General features: G+C 38.6%; 1 protein-coding gene across 1 annotated transcript in view; it reads right to left on the bottom strand.

The window, feature by feature from the left end:
* Positions 1-9,697: 9,697 nt before the first annotated feature.
* Positions 9,698-16,062, bottom strand: part of LOC115021681 (muscarinic acetylcholine receptor M4-like) — a 40,533-nt gene continuing 34,168 nt past the window's right edge. Inside the window, exons 6-7 of the mRNA XM_029452278.1 lie at positions 12,640-12,909; positions 9,698-11,418 (exon numbers count right to left, since the gene is read on the bottom strand). Of these exons, the coding sequence (XP_029308138.1) occupies positions 11,173-11,418; positions 12,640-12,909 (516 nt within the window). The 3' untranslated portion in view covers positions 9,698-11,172. The remainder of the gene's footprint in view (positions 11,419-12,639; positions 12,910-16,062) is intronic.

A 16,062-nucleotide genomic window follows, 5' to 3' on the forward strand; every position in this document is an offset into this window, starting at 1 on the left:
CATAGCATAATCTGTTAAACAGCACTTGTATGCTGATGACCTTTTACTGTTCATCTCTGACATTTCTATTTTTTCAGTGTCTGCTGAAGGAGTTTTAGCAGATTTTGGGTTATTAATTAAATGTTCATAAAAGTTAACTTTTACCCATTTAATACTGGAGCTACTGGCCTAAAAGCAAACTAGCTCAAATCGATCATGGCATTGATCCAAATTGTGATAAATGTCACCTGGGACCAGGTAATCTTTCCCACATGTTTTGGACTTTTCTCGCCCTATCTCTGTCTTTGACTCACTCTTGACCGTCACATCTGCTAACATCCAGCCCTCACTCTTAGTTGGCCTGTTTTGTGTCCTACAGACTGACCTTTCACTGCAGTTATATTTCATTGAACTTCTCACATGGCTTGTGAGGCTTATTATTTTGATGAACTGGAAGAGTCATCATCTCCCCTCTCATACCCATTGGATAAAGGATGCTCTATCCTATCAGTACCCTTCTTATAGCATGTCAGGTGCTTCCAGCTGGATGCTGTCCCCAATGGCTGAGCGACCCCCTGCACTGCACCAACATCCTTCTCCTCCTGGAGTCCTGATTTCTCCATACTAGTATTTCATAGTATGTCTACTTTATTATTGTTTCCAAAAGTCTTGTATATTGGATTTATTCTCCATTTTGTTCCATTGTTTATTTTATTCTCTTGTATCGTTGATACTACCTTTTTGTCTTAGTGTCATCACTAACTCTGCTGATGTCTAATTCCTTCTACAGAATTCTTTTTACTACGTCATCTATTCACTCATACAAGAGTTTATGTATCGTATTGTTGTTCTTGGTATCAAAAATCCCACAAATCAATCATATATATAAAAAGAAAATAGCAATTCAATCAAGAAGAGACACAGATATATTGATATATAAAGACTTTAGGAACAAAGTTCTGTTAAGAACTACGATTAGCTAAATGTTGTTTTTATCATGAAATTAACAAGGTAATGGTAAATATATAAATATTAATAAGGGAGGATGAGGGATCCACATTTTTTTAATGCAGTCTTCAGCATTAAAGGAAAATAATTTCAAGTACTTCAATTGATTCTATTTAAACAAAAAAAGAAATGTCATGAGTCTCTTCTGGAGTTAGGTAAAACTTTACAAAACGGTTCCTATAGATGTTGCAGGTCAGATCTCTGATCTGGTTATGACCATTGAGACACAAGTGAACAAATTGTATATGCTCCGTAAGAAGCTCTGAATTTAAAGATACGTTCTGGAGACCGCCACAGATGCGTCAGTTTTGCAATCTTTTTACATCTCTCTACATACAATTACACTTATTAATTTACTCTATACCTGTCTACCTCAATTATATACTCTTATATTTGATATACCTTTCTGCACTATTTATGTCTTAGATTATCACTTAGGAGCAAGTTGGAGTTGAAGAGGATTTACCATGATGTCCTTATTTTTATACATCGATTTCATTTTTCATCCCTTCATATTTATCTCATAGTTTTAACGTTAATCACTGTCTGGCACGGAGGTAAGCCCCCTATTTTTTAGTCTGTATATTAATTAGAGACTATGTTGCAATGGGATTAATTGGACCAGGTGCGTAAAGTGGGGAGCCCTTTCTCCAGTTCCTACCCCCCTTGCTCGGACCACACCCATTTTCAAACTCAAACTTTGTTTTTATTTTTTTAAACATGTCTGAAGAAAAATGACCCTTTATGTGTATATAAATTGTAAAGGCCGTGCCATTTTCCCTTCAGTCCATTGAATGTAGTTGGAGACACACAGTTCACAACCTTTCAACAGCAGGTGTTTATTAGCATTACAGTTTTGTATCAACACAAGTTGCTTCTAATATATCTTTAATACATTTCATTTCAAAAGTAATACGAGTATGTGTATTGTGCCAGGCGATGCTGAAAATGATGTGTCTATTCAAATGTACATGAAAAAGTATTGAGAAAGTACAAACAGCCATAAAGTATTATACAGACAAAAAAGATCACCAGAGGGTTTTTTCCTAAAAGCCACCAGTGGCAGCCAAAGTAAAAAAGAAGTGGACCTGACAATACAACTTACAACGGTACGTTTTAAAGAGTAAATTAACCGTGATCCATATGGCCAATGTAATAAATAACACATGACTTTTACTGTACTTAATGTTGAGGTTGTTACATCACTGGAGTACTTTCGTTTAAAAGACTTTTCACTACCACATACACTACTACACTACTAAAACATAAAGAGTTTTATAGACAACTAAATACTACTAAAACCTACTTTCTACTTCTAATACTTTACTATGTACTCCACTACATGTATGCTGAGTTACTTTGCAGAGCAAGTATTGTTCTTACATAGCAGCTTAAACACAGTTGAAAGTCTTGATCTCCAGTGGTTTAACTTCTCACCTCGCTGCAGTGATGTGTACTCTCGGGTGTGTTCGTACACTTTGACATCACTGTTGGTGAACGCGCCGAACCGCCGTTAAGCGACACTATTTCTGCATTTGTAAATATGTCATTGAGTTTGAAGTGTGACCTGGTTCCTCTAAGGCAGGCACAGGAAGCTGCGTTTCTGGTTCTTTTTTATCTGCGCTTCAGTTTGGTTGACTGCGATAGAATTATCAGACAGGCCAGATTGAGTGACAAAAAAGGTCTATTTGTGTACTGACGAAGAGTCTTTTTTGTGAGCTTAAGGGTGAAAATGTTCAGTCTTGTACTTCTGTGTGTTCCCCAAATTCCAGAAACCAAATCCAAAGCCACACCTGCTACATTAAGTGTTGATTTACCCTTTAAAGATGTGCCGTTGAGAACCCAGTTCTGGGTGAGTAGCAGATTAATTTTAAAGCATATACAGTACATGAACAGATGGTTATCAACATACAGGAAACTTTACATAGACGTGGGTGTTTCCTTTAGTTTGTAATTTATATTACAGATGTCCAGCTCCCAATATATAAGATACAGTCATCTTAATGTACCTAATGGGATGACGTGTTGAATGAATCAGTTGCTCTTCCATGTGGTGAAAATGTTTTGTTGTCACTTAACTGATGCCATTTGGCTAAAGTTTTAATAGCAATACTTTGACAAAATATAAGACTACAATTCACAACGTCTTTAGATCACTATAACGCTCATGCTCTGTACATCGGGAGGTAAATATGTTTCATATACTTTGAAAGAACACAAGGACCATGTCTCCCCTCTTTGGAACAATTCAGAATGTGATATATTACGCTAAAATATTCAGAATTATTGTGTTGTGTATTTACAGGCGATGAGCTTCAGATTGACATTTGAACATGCGGTGGTATATTTTAAACTAGTGACTAGTTACAACTTTGAATTATACATGACACTGACAGTGGACAGTATTTTACAGCAACCTACCAAATGAAACAAAATGTCAAGTTGTTTAGCTTAATGAAGGTTCCTGCAGGCGATCACTTCAGTTTTGGTAGTTCAACAGTGTTTATCCTGAATTATAATACACATACAACATTTGTTCATGATATGGGGAAAATACATTTTGTGTGAAATCTTCTGATTCAAGTATCATCAGATTAAAACTTGTGAGACAATCTACTTAACAGAAGCGTTGGTCTCTGATCATCAGAGACTTACGGTGCATTCAGGGGTACTGCATGTAAAAGTGGAAATCTTATTCAACCTTTGACCAAAGCATTCACAATTCTCCACAGGCGGACTGAATTATTGTAAATCTAAATTTGCGTGGGGTTCTACAGAAGTGGTGGCAAACAAAAATGGCGTTGATACTAGCAGGCAGGACAAACTGTAATAACACACACGGTGTGTACACACACTGCCATGGGGCTAAGGCATATTCAGGACCGGAGACAGAGAGCTTCCTTTGGGGCTGCTGATGGACGGGAGATGGGAGGCTTGTTTATTTGGTTCCTTACAGTCATTCTCTCAAAAATGGACCTATATATATATTTTTACTTTGAAACAAGCCCTCATGTTTTTAGACAGTGAGGTGCCATGGACTCTTAGCGGCAGAGGACCTCCTACCCAAGTGGAGGCAACATCCAACAGCTGCCTCAGCCAAATAATACGCCAAACTTAACAGATGCTTCACTGTTTTAAGTTGCAATTCAATTCAAGTATGAGGTTCCATACCCAGCCGTAGTCATGAACAAGAACTCTGGGTACAAGTGTCCGATGGGAAACCGATCGATGTGGTAGTTGGAGATGGTTCTTTGGAGGTGGGAGGCAAATTTGTTCAATTGTAATTGGAGGTGAGGAAGTCTCAATCATACCTGTGAGACCGACTGTTATGCCCACAGCCTTCAAAGCAGTGCACGCTCTCTGCGGGTCTGCCCTGATCCGTCTTTACTTCTCCACCACGCACCTCTGCTCTCTCTTTCCGGGGACTCAATGTCATGGAAGTGAAAACATCAGCAAACCAGAAATAATCTTGTGTTAAAAACATTCCTGAATGGAGGCACTACCTCACAGACAGTAGGAGTTGACAGGAAGTGAGGGCAGAGAGAAGAGGTGATGCTGTCATTGCGTCTGTGTCCAACCATAACCATGACCACGATCATTCCTCAAGTTCTTTTAACTTTGTTTTCCCAGAACCCTAACCACACCTAACTACACCGGTGGCAACAAATAAAACAGTGATGGTAACCCTATTTGAAATGGTTTGAGAGAGCACTGCTGAAACAGTGTCATCCTGCTTCATTGGCAAGACCACAAATGCAAAGGCGATGAGAAACATTCTGTTTTAGTTCGTCTCCCTTTGGAAATGCACTAAATGTTAGATTGAGGTTTCCCATTAATTCCCCCCAGAGTACAAGCATTTCAAGTTTGGTGAATGTTTGGCACTCGTTTCTGTTTCAGTCCAGTTTAAGATGGAAATGGTTCCCAGTGAAGCTTTAATCCTTTCAGTCAGTAAAGAAGTCAGGCAGTCAATGTAATTTCCTTAAACTCTGCTGCCATCCATTTAATACGTCTCTTTGTCACTCTTCTTTTCTTCGCACTAGCTCTCTTTCTCTTCTGTTTGTATAACACTGAGCAGCCATTTCTTAAGTTGTTGTTGTTGTTAGACTCTAAATACCGGCTGTATTCTCATTGGGAGAAAACAAACCAATGGGGTTTTCAAATATACTGTCACAAACTGTTTTGATGATTGAATATGAACTTTAAATACTAATAGAATATAAAGAAGAAAGTGGTAATAAAAAAAAAAAATTTAATAAGAAGAAGGTTGAAGATCATACAGAAGATGAATTGATTACAACATTAAAAAAACCGAGTTAATTTCACATTCTTATCTGGAAATGTTTCCTGTTTTGTTAAATTATGATTCTAATCTGTCACGTCATTTAAATGTTAAATTCCAGTGCAAATATTTCGTTCCACAAATAACGTTCCTTAATGTGCGAAGCAAAACTTAAACAAAATAAATAAAAGCAGGAAGAGGGAGTAAGAAGGTGAAATAAAAAGGAGATGAGGTAGACGAGAGCATGAAGAATAATTACTAAATGAAGAGATAGTGCACGGGAGAGAACATAATTAATTACCAAAAGCTTTAGAAATGTTCCTGCACAGTCTCCAGTGTCCAGAGAACATCAACTGACAAAGGGAAATGTTTTCATTTCATAATGTCTCTTCGGAATTCTCTTCTCCCCGTATTTCTGCATGTTGTGACAGTCATACAATTATATTCTAAATTATAGTCTAATTCGTAACAATCAGTGTTTGGAAATAAGACATGTTGTGATACAGTGCAACAAGTGCTGATGGAATTAACATGTGGAAGACCAGAGAGAAGCAGTGTCGTTGATAATATTTACTCAAACTGGCCACGTCATACCACGCTGCATGTTGGGTAATTCAGGGTCTAGAGCACCTAAAATAGAATATAATCTCCGGAATCTTCAATGTATATTCTGGACTTAAATTATAACATGAATATAAAAAGGAACAAATATTGTTATCTTTTGATATATATATATATATATATATACACATCTTGTACTGATACATTTAACCAATCAAATGGGATTTGGGACGACTATCTCAGCACACTTGTGAAGGTTATTATTATTCCTTATCCTCTTCCTCCTGATTTAACAACGCAAGTCAAGGGTGTCTGGGAGGAGGGCAACACTCCTCGAGAACTCCACAACAGACTTCAGTCACTTGTAAGCAATCCAATTTTAAGGATTTGATTTAAATTCCTCTTCCGCTAAAGACACTATACCTTTTACTGGAGTCATTAAAAAATGTATATTAATGATTTTTTTTTTTTGCCTTTTATGAATTTAATCCTACACAACTGTAAGGAGGCCTGACATGACCGTGAAGCTTTGGATTTCTCAACGTGCCCAGTCTTGTGGTGTGCATGGGACTCTTGTCACTTTTGCACCGTGTAGGTTGGTGCATTTTTTCCATTTTACCCCATCTGAAGCATTACAATGGCAGTGATAATGGCTGATTAACGTCCATTAAATGGGCTGATATTTATTAGACACGATTATGTAGTGTTGAAGAGGGAAGTGCAATCCTTTCTAAAATAAAATAAAATAAATCAAATGTATGAAACTGTACAGCATATGTGTATGATCTGTACCACCAAACAGCGTTTGTGTTTCGGAGGCGTTTGGGGCCAAGTACAATAACTTAAGTTTTGTCTGTGTTTAACATCAAGAAGGCTTCACTTTTTAAAACCAGCCAGCCCGATGCAGCGGTATCAAGCAACTCATGAAGTTAATATTAATTAGCTAGCTAGAGACAGTGGATAAACTCTGCCGGCAACAGCTGTCATTATAGCTGTAAAAATCTTTTAACAAATGTTTTTCATAGCAGGCACTGATGATTTAAATATTCATGTCCATCCTAACTCAATAACTGCTTATTGTGGATAATAAAATACTTTCACATCCGGAGCCCAAAAAAGGTCCTCCATGGGGCATCCCACACGATTTTAACTTATTTAATTTGATACCATTTAATTTGATCGTGCTTGATTCAATTTCATTTGATTTGATCTTGTTTGGTTTGATCTTGTTTGATTTGATCTTGTTTGATTTGATCTTGTTTGATTTGATCTTGTTTGATTTGATCTTGTTTGATTTGATCTTGTTTGATTTGATCCAATACATTGTTGAGGGCAGAGTGTGAATTAAAGGCAATCATATCTACTGACAAATCAATGAGAAGAAAGCAGGTTCCAAGAGAGGACTGTTACTGAAAGAGCCTTTTGTAACAGGTCACTAACACTAGTTAGTCGTGTAAACAGTCCCTCCAAGCTTTACCTCAACCCTTGAAGAAGTTTAGCTCTAACTGTGACATTTTTTCAAGCAAACAGATTGAAATTAGATGGAAGTATATTAACATGTATATCAATATTAATGATGGTACCATTTAGGGCTATTGTGTTAGTTGGATGAGAATCTAGTTTATGTACACAAACATAAACCTAGATTGGAATGTCTAAACGCTGTTTGATGGTACAGATGGTACACATGCTGTACAGTTTCATACATTTGATTTATTTTAGAAAGGATTGCACTTCCCTCTTCAACACTACTTAATCGTGTCAAACTAATCCTGCAAACAGTCATAAACAGATAAATATCAGCCTATTTAATGGATGTTACTCAGCCGTTATCACTGCCATTGTAATGCTTCAGATTGCACCTACCCGCACGTCGCAAAAGTGAAATGCTCGCATGATTAGGTTTAGGAAAGATCATGGTTTGGGTTAAAATAAGTATGTTTGTTACATAACTTTGTTACATTGGTAAGTTAAGTACATTACGTAACTTAAGATGTCAGATGTTAAGTTGAGTTTTGGTTTCACAGAGGTCTCTTGGGTCAAAGTCCTGTGTTTATTTGCCCCATCTATCCATCCACTCCTACCTCCCTTTGCGGACTTTGTTCCCATAATTACTGAGGCCACTTATTCTTCGTATTCGTATCGGTGATCCACCATCTTCATGTGAAGTTTAGCCAACCTTTGTTAAGACATTATAGCTTAACTTAACTAAAGGCCACACATCTCTGTGAGAGGAATCCAACAACATCAATGGTCTAACCCTTACTTCAATAACTCTGTAAAAGCCTTTAAAAGTTTGAAGTTTGCTAGTAATGGAAAACAACAGAAATTCAATTATTTGCTAAATTCATGCGGGCCAATCAAACTGTTATAAGAACTAAATCATTCTTTATGCTAATACTATGGTTCTGGAGGACAGGATTTTATGTGTTTTTAGCCGCTCTGTCTAATTGTCTGTAAAAGTACATTTCCAGCATTAGGAGCTCAGCACTTAATTAGGAATTTCTCCCATTGTGGCTTCATTTTCTTCCACAGGTTCAACATTCCTTCCTCCCATTCAGATGTTTTCTCTTCAGCATCTCTTTTCTTCACTCCCTTCTCACTCCCATCCTTCTACAATTAAGCGACATGTCCAAACTCCTCAGAGGATGACGTGTGTTTTGGATGCGTCAGGACTAACTCCACTGGCCCAGTTGCCAAATTTGTACATACTTCATCAGAAACCAATGGAATGAAAATGGATATATGAAGTCATGGTCATCAGAGGATAAGACCTTAAAATGTAAACCTCTTGCACTTTCATTTATTGCCAAACATGCCATTTGGATGCGGCTCCGCTCTGATGGACTAAAGCCTCCAGGAACAGTGTGAGAGGCCTAAGTCTCATGACTCAATACAAAGACATTTTAGAAGCACCAGGAAGAAAAATACTCTTTATATTATAACAATAAGGTAACATATACAGTATATTGTAGTTGAGCCACCTGGCCTCTATGGACTCCTGGAGCAGTGCAGAGAATGGATAATTCGTAAAGGTCTTTAAACATCTCAAAGTACATACTTAATAACAACCTTTATAAAAAAGTGGGTCCCACAAATCACTTTTTAGAATATGTTAAGCTCCGTCACTGTAAGGCTGAATGATTCAAAATGTTCTCTCGATAAGGCCCTGTCACACATATCCGTATGGCAGAAACGTATGCTGGTGTATACGAAATATCGGGCAAATAGTTGTGATCGTTCGAAGGACGCAGACGATACGCCGAACACGCCAGACATACGGCCCTGTCACACAGTTCCGTATGGCATTAAAACATATGCCGCCGTATATGAAAATTTGATAAACATTTGTCAGAGTCCAAATACGTCCAACTTTTCCACAGCGGTGTTGTAGCTGACGTATACATAACGAATACATAACAAATTATTATACGTATGTCAAACCTATTGCTAGCGTATCATAAAACGTATCAGAGCATCTGGTCAACGGAGCTGGAAAAGTGCCATTTGGTTCACGTCATGCTGATGCTGGAGAACGGCTAGAATGTACTCTTGTCCTGAATGCTAGCTGTACTGTAGAAACACGTTTAATAAGTTACTCCGTCGTCAGGCATAACCTTAACATAGGTTACGAATAGGTTATTCACTCGTTATCAATAAATTGGCTGTAGGGTTCACCGTCAGCCGACGTAGCCTATACTATTCACGTACTGTATTCACGTAGGTATTTGCGTACTATATTTACGCCATATTACGCCATATTTTTGTATACGTTATGCATTTGTTGGGTATTCGTCTGATACATTTTGTATAAGTAAGTGATACTCTATCAATAGGTTAGTCATGCGTATCTGTATACGTTCACTTTTCCGATCCGATCCGATGAAAAGTTGGACGTATTTGGACTCTGACAAATTTTCATATACGCCAGCATACGTTTCTGCCATACGGATATGTGTGACAGGGCCTATAGTTTAAAATGTTCAGATTGAGGGGTTTATTAAGGAATGGTAGTGGGGCTACACCCCAATCATGTTTTAATATGATAATTAAAACTTTAACAAACAACTGTTACTGAACAAATTGCAGGCGACTCATGTGAAGTTGTCTATTTGAAGACATAGAGCTTAGCTACTACAATTTCTAACTTGTGTTGTTCTACAACATGCAAGTAATGTGCAAATCGATGTATTGACAACAAGACGTTAACGTTTAATCACATGCTGTGATAGGGAAAAGCACTACTACGACTTGAATATGGAGAAGCACTATTGAGGTGGTCAAGTTGTATGAAAGTTATATTTTAATTAGCTTATTTACAATTAGCTGCTTTTGTTGCACATGATCCAAAGACCTCCAACATGGCTGCCACAGTGTGTGCTATGCTACTTAAAAATCCTTATATTTCCCCTCGTACTGCTGCTAGGTCCTCCTCTTTCCTCCACCATACCAACTGTTCTGCTCCACCTTTGGCTTGTCTTCAGTCACCGTCAAAGTCTCCCAGTCATCCCTCCTCCCCTCTATGTATAGATCTTATTTATTTCTATTTGATTTTTATTTCAGTTTTATGTTGCCTGTGGTCTAACCAATTACATATTTTGGGGTGTGTATCACAATCAATTTAAATTGTTAGAAAACTAATAAAATTAGATCAAATAAAAAGATTTTTTTCCAAGGCGACTGATGCCCTACACTTAAATGAAAGTGACCACTACTCGCACAACTTTATGCATTCCCTCTGATCCATAGAGTTAGGCTGAGTTCTAACATGCATACAGCGTTGATACATTATGATATATGATTATGTATTATGCTTTAGTTACAATTGAGTGTGAGTGCACATTCTCAGAAGTGGCGGGCTAAGCACACTGCAGCACATTTTAAGATAACTGGGCTTGTTGTGACTGAAGCCATGGCTTGAGTTGCTGTCATAGTTACCATGGCGGTGACGCATCATTTGTAATAAGTGGTATCTTATTATTCCTGAACTCCTGTATGGGGAAACACATCTATCGTATCAGATAGAAGCATGGTGATCAGTTTCATCTCAGGGGAAGCTGGGCAGGTTAAAGATTCACTGGTTTACACTCACATTTGGCTCTGAATACCAATAGGGGATTTACTGCCATTCGCTTACAAAATGAACCACAGTTGCTCATCCCCAGCAGATGTCTCTTCCCTTTAGAAGGAACCCTTCAACTAAGTCATCCAATTGCTCTTTACCAGCTCCTCCAGCCCTCTTCCACTCACCTTTCCACAATATTTCCTCACTCCCTTCCTCTGTCGAACATTCTTGCAGTGGTTTCCTTCCCCATCCATCCCAACATTAGTCTTCTCCTTCCATCTCATCTTGTACCTATATTTTTATACTGACACAGCAGCAGGTTCTTGAATGTCTTCTTGAATGTGGCATTGCACAGTGCATAACAAGCTGGGTTGATTGTAGAGTTGACGTAACACAGCCAGTAGCCTATAACCCACACAGTGTCAGGGACACAAGACTGGCAGAAGGTTGAGATCAACACCATGACGTTATACGGTGTCCATGTGATGATGAAAGCCAGCAGGATGGCAAAGATAGTCTTGGTAACCTAGGGAGAATAAGAAGAAAGAGATGATGATGAAGATTAGTCATCGATGTAGACAGGGATCAAATCTGAGCCCTGTTTCCCATAAGCATCTCAAGGCTAAAATGATGGTGAATCCATCGAATAATCTGATTACTGTGATCCATCGTACAAACCTTCTTAAACTCAAAGGTGCTTTCAGACAGCCAGCGGTTACAGCTCCTGACTACCTCCAATCCTTCTCAGAGTCTGACTAAAACCAGGCCTTGTACTATAATCTCATCACACAGCTATTTGGAACAGTTTATATCTTAAAGCAGAGGACACAGTTTTCAAAATCACTCAATGAATACATTTTCTTAACTAATATTATGAAGAAATGTATTTTCCAAGACCGGATGTTGCTTCAAGACCTCCCTTCATTTATCTGTCCATTTCCTGCAGGTATATAATTCAGAAAATCCAGTTTGGAAATCAGTCATTATATAATCTATATATTTTCTACTATATGAAGCCGTTCACATTCTTAGAAAATTGAATTTTGGAGCATTCAGCGCTGAATAGCTGATTTCTAAGGAATTCATGAAGTTGGAAGTCAGTGCTGCTTGTTCCTGTGCTGCCATCATAAGGACTGCTCTGGGACTTTGTTAAAGATACATTCCCCATTTTTGAAATTGTATACAATACATATCCCAAACCTTGTTTTGAAATTCAATTGTGACCCGTAGTGGTGTTGAATAGTGCTCGATCAAAATCAGAAAAACATGGTTGAGATTCAATGCTCTGTCAAAAGCTCAGAGGAACGTTTCCAAAAGCCATCTGTCATTCTGAACGCTAATGAAGTGACTGCAGCTCAACAGTAACTCATCAACAGCTGGTAAACTGGCTGGTCCCACCTGTAAACCAGCAGCATAATGTAAGCTGCCATGCAAAACCAATAGTTTTGATTTTGTAGCAATAGCGCTTTGTTTGTTGTCATGATAAATGACACTGTTTTTGGATGTAACCTGCATCATGGTACAGTTTGCTTGTATCACCTCAGACTGTGCTTTTTCACACGTTTAAGGGACATTGAAAAGGGACATGTAGTATTTGTAATCACGGTGTTCAACCAGGCAAACCATCGAATTCAATTAATTGCAATGCAATGCTATGCTCTTCCACTACCGATCAAACGCACATCTACATGTCTATATTGTTTATCCACTTATGCCTCATGTCCTGCGCAGTGTTACATTAACATACTTTCTTTTCTCTGGCAGCCATCTGTCTTTTCCTCTTCACTTGGCTTCTGGCAATGCTTGCAAACTTTCTTGCCACAGTCCTGGGACGGCTGATTGGGATCGAATGCCTCTCGGCTCCCTCTACAGGGGGGACAATCTCTAAAGCTGTGATACATTCGTCCCCGGCCTGCTTCGTTACAATCTTTATCTTGGACCACCTCGAGTTGGAGCTGATCTTGGCCACCTCGGGATTGGCTGTTGTCGTTTCATCTGGGTTAGGATTGGTGGCAGCCTGTAACCAAACCAAGAGAGTTTTGTGAGGAACCTTTACAGACAGTGTGACCTATTGTATGAAGTAATTTTGTACCACAACAAAAGTTCCAGAATTCTGCTCCAGAAAGAGTCCTAAAGGCACATTTTCTGAAACATTATTGCAGTTTTTAAAACACCAAGAGTAATCATCATTTTATACTGATTTTATTTTGTCCGGAAAAAGGCTGCCACAAAACATTTTACCTGTCCATCAAAAGTAAATAACTGCATTAATAAGTTGTACATACAATAACTCAATATTCAAGGGGATAATTTGGATGTTTTGAAGTCGGGTTCTGTGAGGTGCTTCTCCATCATCAGTGTAGAAACCTACAGTCGATGGTGGTCAGCACACCACAGTTTGGAGGAACAGACCGGAGTACTAAAACGGGAGCTACGCACTATTCTGCTGTAGGATGGGGCAGAGGAGTAGTTATTTGTGTTATTGTGTAACTTTGGTTAGTTCGGATTCATCAAAGTCACACATTAACACAAATAAACCATTTGAGTCAGCAGTAAAGCAGCACCTTTGTGCTCTACGAGGTAAAATTACTGTGTCTTGAGTCTGGTGTCTTTGGCGAGAGCATAGATAACGACACTAGTTCCCTTTCGGAAACACAGACTGTATAGCTGTCTCATGGCAATGCAAAGCGGTGAAAATATTTTGCTGCTGCCCCGTACACAACAGTATATTATTTAGCTCCCGTGTTAGTACTCCGGTCTGTTCCTCCAAACTGTGGACGTGCTGACCGCCATCGACTGTAGGTCGTACACTGACGATGGAGAAGCACCTCACACAGCCCAACTTTAAAACATCCAAACGGCGAATATTCTCCAAAGCTAAAAAATAAACTCATGATCTACAAACACCTGACTGATCACAGGTTTCTCGCTGTCTATGCTTTTACTGTGAGAAACTGTGAGGCAGAAGAAAAAATAGAAAACTGAAAAGTGAACGAAACAAACAACAGATTCCTGTACATAAGGACATATCTAGAAATAAAAAACAAAAAGTAGATACCCTCCAACATCTTTTTAATCTATTAGATATCCCTGTCAATGTGGTCACAGCATTGCATCAGATATTTGCCGTTACAATACACACATATTTTGGAATGGTGCAACCCTACATGTCACAGCACCATGTTGTGTCTGTCCTCCCTCTGTCTTGTCCTCTGTTCCCCAAACCAACAAATGCAGATATATAAATATTCACATAAACACATATTAAAGCTGAAAACCTTTTAACTAAAGTTCCACTTCAAAGAAACTACAGTAACTGCATGCTGACATGATGAAAATATGCATTTATTTTATATTTAATAACAACACGTGTTGCCTTGAGATAACCAGATAAAAAAAGATTTTGGTTTTCCCAAGATCAGAAGATATTAACCTGTTTTCACAAGAAAGAGATAGTTAAGCCATAAGAAGAAGACGACTTGGTTATCCCAACAAAACAAGATAAATTAATAACAATCTTGACCAGTGGTGGGCCGTCAGGGCCAGCAAGGCCTTCTCTGCTGGCCTAAACATCATCAGAATATAAATGTAATTTTGATATATTTTTTCCACAAATATGTATTAAATTATTCCCCATCGTCTATTCCAGGGGTCGGCAACCCGCAGCTCCGGAGCCGCATGCGGCTCTTTCATCCCTCTGATGCGGCTCCCTGTGGCTTTTGAAAATAATTAATGAGTATTTAATTAAAATGTATTTTATTTTAGTTTGTTCGTTTTTAAAATGTAATTCTCAATTTGAAGATTATGGTGATCTTGTAACATCTAAATAAAACGTGTTAAAAAATGTTATGTCGCTGTTACGCTGTTACTATGCGTCACAACCGCCAATGTGCGACACCCGCCAGCGCGCGATTTCTTGAACTTTTCGAATCCCAGGTAGGACAACTATGGAGAATTCTAAGAAGAGAAAAGTGTCTGAAGAAAACAGAACGTTCAATGGTACGTGGACAGATTAATTTGCTTTCACTGCTGACGAGACTGGTTTACCAGTATGCTTAATATGTAATGAGAAACTAGGAAACAACAAAAAGTCAAATGTCGCAAGACATTTCCAGAATAAACACGCAGCCTTTGCTCAAAAATATCCGGATGGAGATGAGAGAAAAAAAGCCGTTTCGGAACTGATGCGGAAGGTTGATCTGAGTAAAAATCACTTCAAGAAGTGGATGAAGTCTGCAAATTCAAGTACATATGCGAGTTTTGTAGCCGCTCAAGGAAATAGTCAGGCACGGGAAGCCGTTCACAGATGGAGAATATATAATAATACGACTGCATTGGCAGGTGTGAGTCAACCTGATCTTGAGATGGAACTGGCCGACATAGCCGACAAAGACATATGGGTGTCCAAGTTTAAACGCTTGACAGCAGACCTTGAAGATGTTGCCCGTCAGAAGGCCGTTCTTGCTCAGAATCACAAATGGCGTGATATTGAAAACCTCCCCAAAACGGACCAACTTGTGTTCGAAACTTGGAATGCTATCCCCGACGTTTATGTGAACATGAAAAAGTATGCACTTGGAGTCCTGTCGATCTTTGGATCCACATATGTATGTGAGCAGGTGTTCTCCAACATGAACTTTATTAAAAGCAAACATCGTGCACGCCTCACAGATGACAGCTTACGATCCTGTGTGAAGATGAAGATGACGGCATACAGCCCTGATGTGCAGACGCTGTGCGCTGAGGTTCAGGAGCAGAAATCACATTAACCAAGTATGATAAATATTTTAATTGCGTATTATTTTGCACATATTCATATTTTTTCATTGTTCAGTGAAATAGTCCTTTTATTTTTCAGGTTGACAGCGGACTGCACGCGCCAGTAAAAGGATGACGGCACACAGAGAGAGGACGGCATTTTTGGTTTGCTGACGGTGGATAATTTAAGTTCAGCGTTTTTTTTTCATAAATACAAGAAGGACTCAAATAGACATTGAGTATTTTACTTGAAAGTAACCTTCAACCCAACGTCAACGTCTTTTTTTCGGAGCTCAAAATGTTTTGTTGCATGCAGAAATGTAATTTTGTTTTCTCTGCAGTCGTTCATTGATTTCATAAATGCAACACATTATAGTTTGTTTATACATAGCATAAAGGCAAAAAAAACGTT

This window comes from Cottoperca gobio, chromosome 2 (genome assembly GCF_900634415.1).
Source record: "Cottoperca gobio chromosome 2, fCotGob3.1, whole genome shotgun sequence".
Classification (NCBI taxonomy): domain Eukaryota; kingdom Metazoa; phylum Chordata; class Actinopteri; order Perciformes; family Bovichtidae; genus Cottoperca; species Cottoperca gobio.